We start from the raw sequence: 14947 nt of genomic DNA on the forward strand, positions 1-14947 counted from the left end.
TTCGTAGCACAATCCTGTCCGTCATGTAATTACCACACACTGGTATACTAAATTCATACCAACTCTCTGTGAAATCTTCCCAAGAAGAATACCTGAGGGCTACTTTGATGATTACACCACATGCTTCACGTGGTCAACTTGGTTTACACAAAGCTTATAACTCCACAATAATTTTGATAATTAAAATAAATTAGATCAAAAGCAATTTCCAAAAGAAAAACCTCGAACTGGTTATTAACGTCTTACTGTTAACCTGACGGGTCAAACAGTTATATAAGCACGTGGTACTGGTCTCGCAAAGTACATCCCACGTGGGTTGAACATAAAGAAAAGTTGCTATATTGAAAATATTGTCAAGACGAGACGTTATAATCACACAAGCATTCACATTTAAGATTTATCTTAGTTAGAGTTACTGATCAACACGTGGTTCCACTTTACTCACAAAGTAGTGACAAAGCAACTACCGGAAAATAATCTGAACTTCACACGAGAATTACACTGCGCTGCAATTTAAGATAACCTTAGATATTTTAGAGCTAAACCCGAAATAAAGGTGATTAAATTTTCAGTTAGGCTGAACTTAAGAAATCCATTGTCCTACGGACTTAGCAGACACGCGCTTAGCCGGAGATCTTACCACTTCAGACGCTCGCCACGGACCAACTGACCTGCGCTACTACCGAGCGTGCTTCCTGAGGGTGGCTCACCAATACAAACGGAAGTGGCCAGAGGGGCAGCTTCCTATACCAACATGACAACGGACGGACAGGACCATACTAAGGATAGAAACCTCTTTGCTTTTAGAAAGCGTAGCTACCTGTTCCGACGTTGGTCCTACTGTTCTCTAGCAGACAGCCTTGTCTGCTACCCTCAAGCATGCAACTAGAAATACATTTGCTCATTCATCCTCTCACACAGAAGGGAAGGGGGATGACAGTATCTTATCATATACAGTATATAAAAGAAAGCGGATGTAGGTTCCGTATGAGACTGTGTGACATGAGTTACATATAAACTGTGTTTTAAAGTGTAGTAGTGTGACAGATCGTTCTTGTTTATGTGTAAAAGTAACACGTTCCACTACTCAGTCTCCTCCCAGATAGTCAGAAACGCCACAGTAAATTTAGAAGAGGAATTTATGCCGTAAATGACAACAGATTTAAGAAATTAAACATGAAAGGAATCCAACAGAGACCTTTCAATGGATGTTGTGCAAATTAACATTTCCATGATTCGTGAATGTAGCCTCGTCAGCAAATAAAATCAAATTAATAAATCTTTCATCCCTCTGAATATGAAGTTGAGCCCATCGGCAGAATTCAATGCGACACATACAATCCGTGCCAGTTAATTCTTGGTGGAAACTGATATGGTAAGGATGATATTTATGGCGATGCAGAGCACGATAACACTACTCTGGCTCAATCCAGATTTCCTTACGCTCTGACACGAACTAACACAAGGATCTCCAGCCACTGTGGCAAGAGTACCAATTACCATTTCCTCGTTAGTAACTTTCCTTTGCCGGATATATTTCCGATGCCTTAAAGATCCAGTTGTTTTCAGTTTATCATACAAATATTTAAATGTATGTCGTGTAGGCCGAGTACGTTGAGAATATCTTTCAGCGCATAAGTCTCTACCGGTCGCAGTGACCCAGCGGTTCTAGGCGCTTCAATCCGGCACCGCGCGACTGCTACGGTTCGAATCCTTCCTCGGGAATAGATGTGTGTGATGTCCTTAGGTTAGTTAGGTTTAAGTAGTTCTAAGTTCTAGGGGACTGATGACCTCAGATGTTAAGTCTAATAGTGCTCAGAGCCATTTGAGCCAAATAAGTCTCTAGCTCTCACTGAATTTCGTTAGCATTCTCCGTAAATGAGAAGCATATCGACTAGTTCTTCGAAGGAATACATCATTCACGTTCGCTTGATTCGGCGATACTAGTCTTACCGTTCCTATTAGTGTTGTATTGCGAAACCGTCGGATGGTGTTTACTTGTCAATGACACGTTAGATGGATACGCCGTATTCGGCGAATATTTACTATTTACACGATATACTACAGAGAATTGTCAGAGCATGTGCTTCGACAAGTGCCGCAGTGATAAGCAATACCACTCAATCCATGATAAGAAGATTGCAGCACTGCATTGATACCAATGGTCATCACTTCGAACACCTTCTGTAAATAGCCGTTCATGCCACCTTCGTGACCTTCGTTGACCTTCAAAGGCCTTACTTTTACACCTCATTGGATTCGTCTCGATAGCCGCTATCAGAAAATAAGTACCAAACTATGTCATCCCATTAAAAAGAAACAAAGTTGACCTTCATATCTCTGACGCGACACCACCCAGCAAAAAAAAAAAACCAACGTCGTATTGTGGCCCCTGTTGTCCACTGAAACATTTGTCCCACAAACTTTTCAGCTACTATCATAGTTTCGGAGTTATTCTAGGTGGCAATAGCTAGTGACTCACCCTGTATAACCAGATGTTTTCAATGGGTGAGACAACTCGAGAACCTTCTATCCATGTCACACAGCTATGCAAATCAGAAGTGATCTTGTTGTATACTCAATAGCACTGCATGGCTCGTGTTCGTCCCATTTCTCATTTGACATCCTGTTTTTACTGTACTACCACGTCGTTATGTTAATTACTGGTGTCACTGAGTTGCCGCCTTGCCTGCCCGTGAGTGGCAGCAGCGGCGCTTATCGATATAAGCCCTGGCGCATTATCTTTGCTATTACTTCCCGGTTGTCGTGTGTTGGGAGTGAGTTCGCATCTGCCAGTGAGTTGGGAGGCGCTAGCAGTACAGTTCTGACCTGGCAATGTTTGACTTAGGACACGGCGGAAGTTCAGTCGGGGAGCGGCTGCAATGAAGTCCGGACAGCCATGACTCGCCCGACGGTTGCCGATACATATCACTTGAGTGGGGACCACCTCGGTTGGTCGTCGATCTGTCGTCTTGTCGGACGACGTGTATGTTGGCCGGCGATCGCTTATGGGTTATCTGCATGTGCCGACTCGTGATTCGTCCTTGTTATTGCACAGTAGCTGCCGTTAGTCTTGTCTAGTCCTTCGTGCCACTGTTCGTGAAACTGTGTGTAGCTTGTCATGTCGACTGCTCAGTTATTTTAGTGCTGTCTCTGTGCTGATGTGTGGAGTCGGTCGGTTGGTGTGGATCAGCCAGGAAATCTCCCCGCGACGCAGTCGGCCGGGCCCGCTGGCGGTCTCTACGCAGTGTCGAAGTGCGTGGGAGCTGTTCCGATTGCTACGAGGTTCGTGACTCACCGACCCAGGTCATCAAAGTTGAGTGGTGATTTAATTACCGAAGCCAGTCTGTTGACACTGTGCCATTGGTTTTCATGGTTGGCTGTTGGGGGTATTCCGGTGAGCAACAGCGAGTGTTCGAGTTGGCGAAAGTTTGGCCACCATCCGGTGGAGTTTAACTGTATTTTGGTTATTTGAAGTCCAAGCGCACCAGCGGAATTTTCTGCCTTGTGGCAGTTAGCGTTCCTGTTACCTGCCCTGGCCACTGACGTACAATTCAGGCAGTGTCCTTTCCTCACCGTGCTGTCGCTGTCCAACACGCGTGTGTAGTTTTGATAGTTTGTGCATACTTGGTTGTGGGCGGCTACGCGTTTTACGTTTTGGCTTTGGAGTTCCTTGTGTACTGGTCGGGTGGAAAGCAAGTCGTCTTGTCGGTGGGTCCGTTGACTGTCTCATATTTGGGTTGCCGCCGGATCGGATATAGTTGGGCCGACTAACTGTCTCATGTAAGCGAACGTTAATATTTCAAGTGCACACCGACCCACGGAAACTATTGAGCGCCGCTGGCTGTACTGCCTTTTCTTATTGGTATTTGATTGTGTATTTTAATGGCTCATAGCCGATGGTTTGAATTTCTATTCTTTTAGTTGGGTTTTAAGTAATGGACCTTTAGCCGTTTTAAAATTGAAAGTTCCTTACTTGTCAAGTCTTGCATTGTTTGGACCTTCAGCTTCAGTTAAAATATGCTTTTTGTATAAAGCTTTGGGCCTTCTGCCTTTTTTAAATTCATTGTAGTTGTGTTTTTCAATCATGGGCCTTCGGCCGTCTTATAATTAAAACTCCTTACTTGCTAAGTCTTAGATTGTTTGGGCCTTCAGCCTCATTTAAAATATTTCTTTTTCTGGATGAAGCTTTGGGTCTTCTGCCTTTTGAAAATTTATTGTAGTTGTGTTTTTCAATCATCATGTTTTTTCAGCCGTCTAAAAATTCAAATTCCTTACTTGTTAAATCTTAGATTGTTTGAACCTTCAGCCTCATTAAAAAAATATTTAAGGATAAAGCCTTGGGCTTTCTGCCTTGTAAAAATTTATTGTAGTTTTGTTTTGAATCATGGGCTTTCAGCCATCTTAAAATTAAAATTTCTTACTTGTTAAGTCATAAATTGTTTTGGCCTTCAGCCTCATTTAAAATATTTTTGGATAAAGCTTTGGGCCTTTCGCCTTTTGAAAATTTATTGTAGTTGTGTTTTAAATCATGGGCCTTCAGCCGTTTTAAAAATTAAAGAGGTTGTGCCCTTAAGCCATAAGATTGTGTGACATATTCAGTCGATAGTTAAGGTCGGAAATTTGCGCTGTTTGGGCAACTAAATAAAGCTATATGTGTTCGAGTGTAACTGACAGCCGCTCATTTTTGGCCCCTTTCCACAATTCCAACTACCTGTTCCGTCCTGCGGATTTAACAAGGCGTTTCACTACGTACTACCACTCCAGATACTGGGCTTTATGACGATTTCGAATGCGATCTGGAACCGTTCGTTCTTCTCGGAGTTTCCACGTACGGATACATAAATCGTGATGCTGTGTGCATATCCGGAAATCGACAACAATCTGTTGCTGCTGAGCGCATACTATGGGCTCTCCTCCCTCTGCTGCCGTCTCAAGGGAAGCTTCAACAGTGGTCGCCATGTTGGCGTTGAGTGTGGCCCTGCTGAAGCCACAGACTCCGTATTCGATTGACAGTCGTCGGATCGCGGCCAATGCGAGCAGCGATATCGCAAAACGGTAAACCGCAGTCTCGACAGTCCACGTCCTGACGCTGTCGAATTCCGACACGTGCCGACGAGTGTTTCTCCTTCTTACACGGGGCACAACACGATCTTCTCACAAACAAACAATACTCAAATGAGATTTCTCAATCAGATACCCGCTGCCTAATTTTTCCTTATACACACAACAAACACAGTGTTAACCCACCCTACAGGAGTTGGACAAACATATGGAAACACCAGGAGAAATGCATGCTTGAACGTAAACGCAGAAGCAAGCCAAACCCGCGGGTTGTGCTGTTGTACTTGACCACGGACGATGCCTGTAAAATGTCCTCAATACGTTGCAGGTGTCAGTCGGTGTCAGAACAGTGTTCTGTGAAGTTGTGAGCGCGCTATGTCGGAGTTAAGTGAATTCGAACGTGGGCAAATTGTTACTGCTCGTATGACGGGTGCCTCGCGTAACTGAGGTAGCTGAAGTGTTTGGTGTTTCAAGATGCGCTGTATCGGAAATTTGTACCACATACAGCGAAAGCGGAATTACATTGGTACGGATGTTACTTAACACCTGTTTGTTTAACCTTTAAATCTAAAGGAGGTGGAAGCGCTGACCCAATAAAGAGAACATTTCAGTTCCGATGGGTTTATTAGCTACCCAAAACAATCACATAAAATTTGACAGGCGCCACTCAGGCACGATTATTTAAGAGACTTACATTACATAAAATCATTAGCAAATTAATAGATCATTAGACAAACATTAAGAATCGCCACTCAGGCAAAATATAACCATAACGTTAACAAAGCAACTCTAGTTAACACACAACAGAAAACGTGTACCAACCGAAGCAAGGCCCAAGCCTGCAATGGCGAAGTTTAACCACGAACGGTGGAACCGACTGAGAGAAGTAATACTTAACTTCGGAACAAGACGTGGCTCCATTTGCAACCCCACGTCGGGTAGGCCACCAAAATGTGAACCAGGCAAACACTACCGAAGAGGAACACACGAGTTCAGGCGAAGTCCACCGCCCGTAAGCCAAACTTGTAATCGAAAGGGAAGCTCTACGCTTCGGTTGCCCGCTGCCTCAGCTCCCTGAAACACAGACCACACCCGACAACAGGAGACAGAAAACTTTTCTTAACTGTAACGTCTAAGATAGATCAGTAAATTAACTCTATAAAATCAAGGCTAAACAACAACTAATTTCACTCGCAAGTCCTTCAAGTGAAACAGTACTTGATAGATACTAAGCGTGGACAATGAGCTGGCTCACGAGAACCTACACTGGCTAGAACTTAAGGACACACATCTGAAAATACATCGACATTTTGCGGTAGCAGAGCACACGCTTAGTAAGAGGCCTCAAATGAAATCAAACAAACAAAACATCACGCGTCTTGCAACGTCTTACTGTACCAAGAGCGACCACAGTGACAGTTACCTAGCGCTCCTAGTAAATAGCGTACTTGGTGTCTTGATGCTGGGGTAATTTTTCCGAAGATGTCAAACCATCGCTTCGCAAGACCATAACAGCGAGTCCCTCCAAGGAAGCGGGCACATCCACAGCTCACGAGGTTGCTGGAGAATACACAGCGCCGGCCAACTCCCGCCGACTCCAGTATAACCACGTGACAACCGCCGCCCGACCTCAGACACGCCGTCTTCGCTTCTGACCGCCAGCCAATCGCCGACTCGCGCACCGCGGCGTAACGTTCTCAAAGCGTTCTGTCCTCTCTCCTAGTCGCGGTCGGCACACCCTTATATCTCGAGCCGGCCCAAGCCCCAAGACAAACCTCTGCACTAGGAAATCGATCGTACTCGTGTTAGAGATACTACTGGCGCCAGTCCCGCCACGGCTCAAACATCTATCGCTAAGTCACAACGCTGACGAACGTGTGTATTTAGTAACTGTGACAGAGAGTCGCTGAAGAGCGTTGCGAAGAAAAACAAGAGGACGACAGTTGCAAAAGTCACTGCAGAACTGAACGTCGCAGTCCCGAATCCTGTCTGCACAAAAAAAAAGGAAAAAAATCGAAAGGAACTGCATAAGTAGGTAATTGCTGGCTAATTGGAATTCCAAAATCACTCATCAGTGATCCAAATGGCCGTAACAGGGAAACGAGGCACCGAAGCCACAGAACCTGATTTATGGAGAAATAGGAGACTGTCATCTGGTCCCATCAGTCTTGTGTCACTCTGTTTCCAACTTCTGGACGAGTTTTACGTCCCAAGAGTGAAACATGGCAGCGGTTCGTTTATTATTTGGGCAGCCGTATCGTAGTGTTCCACGAGACCCATGATTAGTGTAGAATGTTGCATTCTTGCCAAGGGTTATTTGACCATTTTGACTGCTCAGGTCCATCATGGGGTACAATGTTTGTTATCCAGTGATGATGCTGTGTTCCAAAACGACAAGGGCCCTGCTCACGCAACTCACATCGTCCAGGGCTTCAGCACGAGGATGACATGTCGCATCTCCTCTGACCACCAGCCACCAGATCTCATTATTACTGAAACTTTGTGATGTGCTTTGGAGAGATCGGTGAGTGAACTCTGTCCACCTCCTTCATCGTTACCGGAACTTGCCCTTGTTTGCAGCAAGAATCTACATCTACAGGGATGCTATCCAGTTCTCATTTAAGTGCCTGGCAGAGGGTTCGTCGAACCACCTTCACATTTCTCTATTATTGCAACCTCGTATAGCGCGCGGAAAGAAGGAACACCTATATCTTTCCGTACGAGCTCTTATTTCCTTTATTTTATCGTGGTGATCGTTTCTCCCTATGTAGGTCAGTGTCAACAAAATATTTTCGCATTCGGAGGAGAAAGTTGGTGATTGAAATTTCGCGAGAAAATTCCGCCGCAACGAAATACGATTTGTTTTAATGATGTCCACCCCAAATCCTGTGTCATTTCAGTGACACTCTCTCCAATATTTCACGATAATACAATACGTGCTAACCTTCTTTGAACTTTTTCGATGTACTCCGTCAGTCCTATCTGGTAAGGATCCCACACCGCGCAACAGAATTCTAAAAGAGGACGGACAAGCGTAGTGTAGGCAGTCTCCTTAGTAGCTCTGTTACATTTTCTAAGTGTCCTGCCAATAAAACGCAGTCTTTGGTTACACTTCCCCACAACATTTTCTATGTGTTCCTTCCAATTTAAATTGTTCTTAATTGTAATACCTAGGTATTTAATTGAATTTACGGCCTTTATATTTGATTGACTTATCGTGTAACCGAAGTTTAACGTATTCCTTTTAGCACTCATGTGGATGACCTCACACTTTTCGTTTTTTAGGGTCAACTGCCAGTTTTCGCACCATTCAGATATCTCCTCTAAATCGTTTTGCAGTTTGTTTTGATCTTCTGATGACTTTATTAGCCGATAAACGACATCTGCAAACAACCTAAGAAGGCTGCTCAGATTGTCTCCCAAATCGTCTGTACAGATAAGGAACAGCAAAGAGCTATAACACTGCCTTGGGGAACGCGAGAAATCACTTCTGTTTTACTCGATGAGTTTCCGTCAATTACTACGAACTGTGACCTCTCTGACAGGAAGTCACAAATCCAGTCACATAGCTGAGACGATATACCGTAAGCACGCAATTTCACTATAAGCCGCTTGTGTGGTACAGTGTCAAAAGCCTTCTGGAAATACAGTAATACGGAACAGATCTGAAATCCCTTGTCAATAGCACTCAACACTTCATCCGAATAAAGAGCTAGTTGTGTTTCACAAGAATAATGTTTTCTAAACCCATGTTGACTGTGTGTCAATAGATCGTTTTCTTCGAGGTAATTCATAATGCTCGAACACAATTTATGTTCCAGAATCCTTCTGCATATCGACGTTAATGATATGGGCCTGTAATTTAGTGGATTACTCCTACTACCTTTCTTGAATATTGGTGTGACCTGTGCAACTTTCCAGTCTTTGGGTACGGATCTTTCGTCGAGCGAACGGTTGTATATGATTGGCAATTATGGAGCTAATGCATCAGCATACTATGAAAAATAATGGTATTAGATTCTCCTGGAAACCGTACAGGAACTGCATTTATCCATTCCGAGACGACAGGAAGCTGTTTTGAAGGCCAACGGTTTTCCTACACCTTCTGCGCACACGCCGGATAATCTTTGATGTTAGCAGATGATATTACTTACGATGAGAGAGAATGCATGTTATTCGTTATTACTGGTGAACAATTATTCTAATATTACAAAACATAGCTACTGAACGTGCATATTCACACATGCCATTGATCATTATGGACTTTCTAAGTTACCAGTGTTTGGCTAAATTTGATTAAGAGATCCGGAATGTCATTCAGAATCTCATATTTCCGCTTTTGGCCATGGATGATTACTTCCATTTCTTCTAATACGTCCTTTCTCCAGCTCTTTTGTCAAGTATTTATTACTTGACGATAGTATTCCGTTGTAACACTGTCACCCGTTTCCTCGAAGAGTTTAGCTATAGCAGATTTGTTGCACTTGTAAAGTCCAGTCAATGTGCTCTTGAAAACGAGCTTTTAAATTTTTCACTCTTTTGCCCTATGTATTTGTTGTTCCACTGACAGCACATGCATGATCTGCTAATTTTATTAGTTAATTGGGAGAAGTCATGCGCTAGGAGACAGTTCATGTGTGTATTTATTAATCAACTTTCATTGTCCAATAAGGCATAGCAGGCCGGGTGAACAAAGGGTCAAGATGGTGGCCCGAAGGCGAGTTTGGCGTCCTGGAGACTTTTTCGGAGCCACCTACAAGCTAAAGAAAGAGATACTGCATAATTTCTCTGTGAAGACACTCTGTTGAGCCGCGCGGGATTAGCCGAGCGGTCTTGGGCGCTGCAGTCATGGACTGTGCGGCTGGTCCCGACGGAGGTTCAAGTCCTCCCTCGGGCATGGGTGTGTGTGTTTGTCCTTAGGATAATTTAGGTTAAGTAGTGTGTAAGCTTAGGGACTGATGACCTTAGCAGTTAAGTCCCATAAGATTTCACACACAGTTGAACATTTGAACACTCTGTAGAAAGGAGGAGGCCACCCTGTGGCCAGAAATAGTAGAACCTATCTCGTTTTGTGGTCTCAGGATCTCTTGGAAGATTAATTCTTACTGAACTGGTTCAAATGGCTCTGAGCACTATGGGACTTAACATCTGAGGTCATCAGTCCCCTAGAATTTAGAACTAGTTAAGCCTAAGGAGATCACACACATCTATGCCCGAGGCAGGATTCGAACCTGCGACCGTAGCAGTCACGCGGTTCTGGACTGAAGCACCTTGAACCGCTAGGCCACCACGGCCGGCTCTTACTCAACTAAGAGCAGATTCTAATCCCTTCCTTATGCCACGCATGGATGGTTGAGGGGAAAACACAACGCCAACCGAGCAAAGTTGTGAACGAGCCACACCTCACCAGTGAAACACATCACTCAAACCTGGCGTCTTGTCTCTGTACGCTGCTTGTCTCGAGCTTCCAGTAACTGGTGACTTTTGGAGACTTCATCTCCCGACAGGCTCAAGTGACCAGTGGTTGCGTTAGCCAAAAGGGATCCGGCATATCCCCCACGTTTCTCAACTCTTCATAATTAATTTTTATATAAACTGGCGTTTGTACAAGAAAAAGAACATTACCAGATGACATACTGGAACAAGGCCTCTCGCTACGTAGTTTCAGTGAAGTTAACTGGTCATTTTATGGTAAAGAGAATATCTACAATTCAAGTGCCGGCCAGAGATTGTTCCATTTGTATGGAGGCGGCAAGGGAGAGCAGGCTCCGATACCAGTCATTGCAGCTGACTCCGCAGGATTTCGCTGCCTTAACGGCTGAGGCACTTACCCCTCCAAGTCCCCTCTGATGCCAGCTTGCACACGAGCAGACAAGCGCCGGCGGCGTTTTCCCTCCCAAGACGTGACTTGGCCGTTTCTCTTCACTGAACGGGCATTTAAGATTCAAACCTACCTGTACTTCTATGTACCGACTTGACAGAAAATCCTAGGAAGTTCTGGTGTTACGTTAAGTCAGTAAGTGGCTCGAAACAGCATATCTAGACACTCCGGGATGATGATGGCATTGAAACAGAGGATGACACGCGTAAAGCTGAAATACTAAACACCTTTTTCCAAAGCTGTTTCACAGAATAAGACCGCATTGCAGTTCCTTCTCTAAATCCTCGCACAAACGAAAAAATGGCTGACATCGAAATAAGTGTCCAAGGAATAGGAAAGCAACTGAAATCACTCAACAGAGGAAAGGCCACTGGACCTGACGGGATACCAATTCGATTCTACACAGAGTACGCGAAAGAACTTGCCCCCCTTCTAACAGTCGTGTACCGCAAGTCTCTAGAGAAACGGAAGGTTCCAAATGATTGGAAAAGAGCACAGGTAGTCCCAGTCTTCAAGAAGGGTCGTCGAGCAGATGCGCAAAACTATAGACATATATCTCTGACATCGATCTGTTGTAGAATTTTAGAACATGTTTTCTGCTCGCGTATCATGTCATTTCTGGAAACCCAGAATCTACTCTGTAGAAATCTACATGGAGTCCGGAAACAGCGATCGTGTGAGACCCAACTCGCTTTATTTGTTCATGAGACCCAGAAAATATTAGATACAGGCTCCCAGGTAGATGCCATTTTTCTTGACTTCCGGAAGGCGTTCGATACAGTTCCGCACTGTCGCCTGATAAAGTAAGAGCGCACGGAATATCAGACCAGCTGTGTGGCTGGATTGAAGAGTTTTTAGCAAACAGAACACAGCATGTTGTTCTCAATGGAGAGACGTCTACAGACGTTAAAGTAACCTCTGGCGTGCCACAGGGGAGTGTTATGGGACCATTGCTTTTCACAGTATATATAAATGACATAGTAAATAGTGTCGGAAGTTCCATGCGGCTTTTCGCGGATGATGCTGTAGTATACAGAGAAGTTGCAGCATTAGAAAACTGCAGCGAAATGCAGGAAGATCTGCAACGGATAGGCACTTGGTGCAGGGAGTGGCAACTGACCCTCAACATAGACAAATGTAATGTATTGCGAAGACATAGAAATAAGGATCCTTTATTGTATGATTATATGATAGCGGAACAAACACTGGTAGCAGTTACTTCCGTAAAATATCTGGGAGTATGCGTACGGAACGATTTGAAGTGGAATGATCATATAAAATTAATTGTTGGTAAGGCGGGTGCCACGTTGAGATCCATTGGGAGAGTCCTTAGAAAATGTAGTCCACCAACAAAGGAGGTGGCTTACAAAACACTAGTTCGACCTATACTTGAGTATTGCTCATCAGCGTGGCATCCATACCAGGACGGGTTGACGGAGGAGATAGAGAAGATCCAAAGAAGAGCGGCGCGTTTCGTCACAGGGTTATTTGGTAAGCGTGATAGCGTTACGGAGATATTTAGCAAACTCAAGTGGCAGACTCTGCAAGAGAGGCGCCCTGCATCGCGGTGTAGCCTGCTGTCCAGGTTTCGAGAGGATGCGTTTCTGGATGAGGTATTGAATATATTGCTTCCCCCTGCTTATACCTCCCGAGGAGATCACGAATGTAAAATTAGAGAGATTCGAGCGCGCACGGAGGCTTTAAGGCAGTCGTTCTTCCCGCGAACCATACGCGACTGGAACAGAAAAGGGAGATAATGACAGTGGCACGTAAAGTGCCCTCCGCCACACACCGATGGGTGGGTTGCGGAGCATAAATGTAGATGTAGATGTACTGACGCGCCAACAGTGCCACACTGCTCTTCTCAACGCCTGAGTGTGCGACCGGCTGAAATATCTTCCAGATGGTGTACACCGTGCTGTCGCTGGGGCTCTTCTACGGCAGCCACGTGTCCACCGGCCTGGACGGATTCTTCTGCACGCTCATCATCTACTTGGCGGGTCACCTGCGCTTCCTCAACATGATGCTCGCAAACACTTGCTCAGGCGTCGTTCGAGAGGATGCGGCCAGCAGCTACAAGCGGAAGAAGACGGGAGCGTCACTAGACCCCGACAACCAAATGAGGTCTCGTCTTCGAGAGTGCATCCGCTACCACAACGACATCGACAGGTTCGAAACTGCGCTGCCGTCTCGTGTATGAAACACAAACCTACATCTGCATCTGTTGCTTGTCTACCGTAACCTTTTCAGGGGGCATGACGGATGTATTCGTCTATGTTCTGCTAGTTCTCGGTGGATCCGACAGATGTGTTCGTCCGTAGTATTCTGTGGCTTGCAGCTAATCGGATGACTAAGAAACTTCCTGACACATTAAAACTGTGTGCCGGACCGAGACTGGAACTCGGGACCTTTGCCTCTCGCGGGCAAATGCTCTACCAGGGCAGTGAAAATCTCATCCTGGAAACATACCCAGGCTGTTTCTCCGCAACATCCTTTCTTCCAGGGGTGCTAGTTCTGCAGAGTTCGCAAAAGAGCTTATTTGATGTCTGGAAGGTAGGGATGAGGTACTGGCAGAATTGAAGCTGTGACGACGGGTCGTGACTTGTGCTTGGGTAGCTCAGTTGGTGGAGGACTTGGCACTGAAAGGCAAACGTCCCAAGTGCGAGTCTCGGTCCGGCATACAGTTTTGATCTGTCAGGAAGTTTCACATCAGCGCACACTCCGCTGCAGAGTGAAAGTCTCATTCATAATGGGATGAATAGTTTTAGGCCACCAGGTGTTACAGTACTTTTACTTAATGCTTTATGCACTAGACGCTAGATCTCGTCAGTCAAACAATGTATTCTCAGTCAGTTATGTTTTCATTATTTGTGCTAGTAAAGACACAAATTATGGCATTCGTTATTCTGAAGGGAAAATAATTTCTTGAATTTTTTGGGGGTTTGTCCACAATTTGCTCAGAAAAGGTTTTGTATCCACCTCGGCAACTCATACGCTAGTCCAACCAATGAGTAAGAACACCGACGTTGTGGCACTGTGCAGCAAAATACACTCCTGGAAATTGAAATAAGAACACCGTGAATTCACTGTCCCAGGAAGGGGAAACTTTATTGACACATTCCTGGGGTCAGATACATCACATGATCACACTGACAGAACCACAGGCACATAGACACAGGCAACAGAGCATGCACAATGTCGGCACTAGTACAGTGTATATCCACCTTTCGCAGCAATGCAGGCTGCTATTCTCCCATGGAGACGATCGTAGAGATGCTGGATGTAGTCCTGTGGAACGGCTTGCCATGCCATTTCCACCTGGCGCCTCAGTTGGACCAGCGTTCGTGCTGGACGTGCAGACCGCGTGAGACGACGCTTCATCCAGTCCCAAACATGCTCAATGGGGGACAGATCCGGAGATCTTGCTGGCCAGGGTACTTGACTTACACCTTCTAGAGCACGTTGGGTGGCACGGGACACATGCGGACGTGCATTGTCCTGTTGGAACAGCAAGTTCCCTTGCCGATCTAGGAATGGTAGAACGATGGGTTCGATGACGGTTTGGATGTACCGTGCACTATTCAGTGTCCCCTCGACGATCACCAGTGGTGTACGGCCAGTGTAGGAGATCGCTCCCCACACCATGATGCCGGGTGTTGGCCCTGTGTGCCTCGGTCGTATGCAGTCCTGATTGTGGCGCTCACCTGCACGGCGCCAAACACGCATACGACCATCATTGGCACCAAGGCAGAAGCGACTCTCATCGCTGAAGACGACACGTCTCCATTCGTCCCTCCATTCACGCCTGTCGCGACACCACTGGAGGCGGGCTGCACGATGTTGGGGCGTGAGCGGAAGACGGCCTAACGGTGTGCGGGACCGTAGCCCAGCTTCATGGAGACGGTTGCGAATGGTCCTCGCCGGTACCCCAGGAGCTACAGTGTCCCTAATTTGCTGGGAAATGGCGGTGCGGTCCCCTACGGCACTGCGTAGGATCCTACG

The 14947-nt window shown here is 45.6% G+C and overlaps 1 protein-coding gene across 1 annotated transcript in view; it reads left to right on the forward strand.

Moving 5' to 3' along the window:
• Positions 1 to 14947, forward strand: part of LOC126262720 (odorant receptor Or2-like) — a 99643-nt gene that overhangs the window by 40837 nt on the left and 43859 nt on the right. Inside the window, exon 3 of the mRNA XM_049959510.1 lies at positions 12849 to 13114. Within this exon, the coding sequence (XP_049815467.1) occupies positions 12849 to 13114 (266 nt within the window). The remainder of the gene's footprint in view (positions 1 to 12848; positions 13115 to 14947) is intronic.

This window comes from Schistocerca nitens, chromosome 6 (assembly GCF_023898315.1).
Source record: "Schistocerca nitens isolate TAMUIC-IGC-003100 chromosome 6, iqSchNite1.1, whole genome shotgun sequence".
NCBI classification, from domain to species: Eukaryota; Metazoa; Arthropoda; class Insecta; order Orthoptera; family Acrididae; genus Schistocerca; species Schistocerca nitens.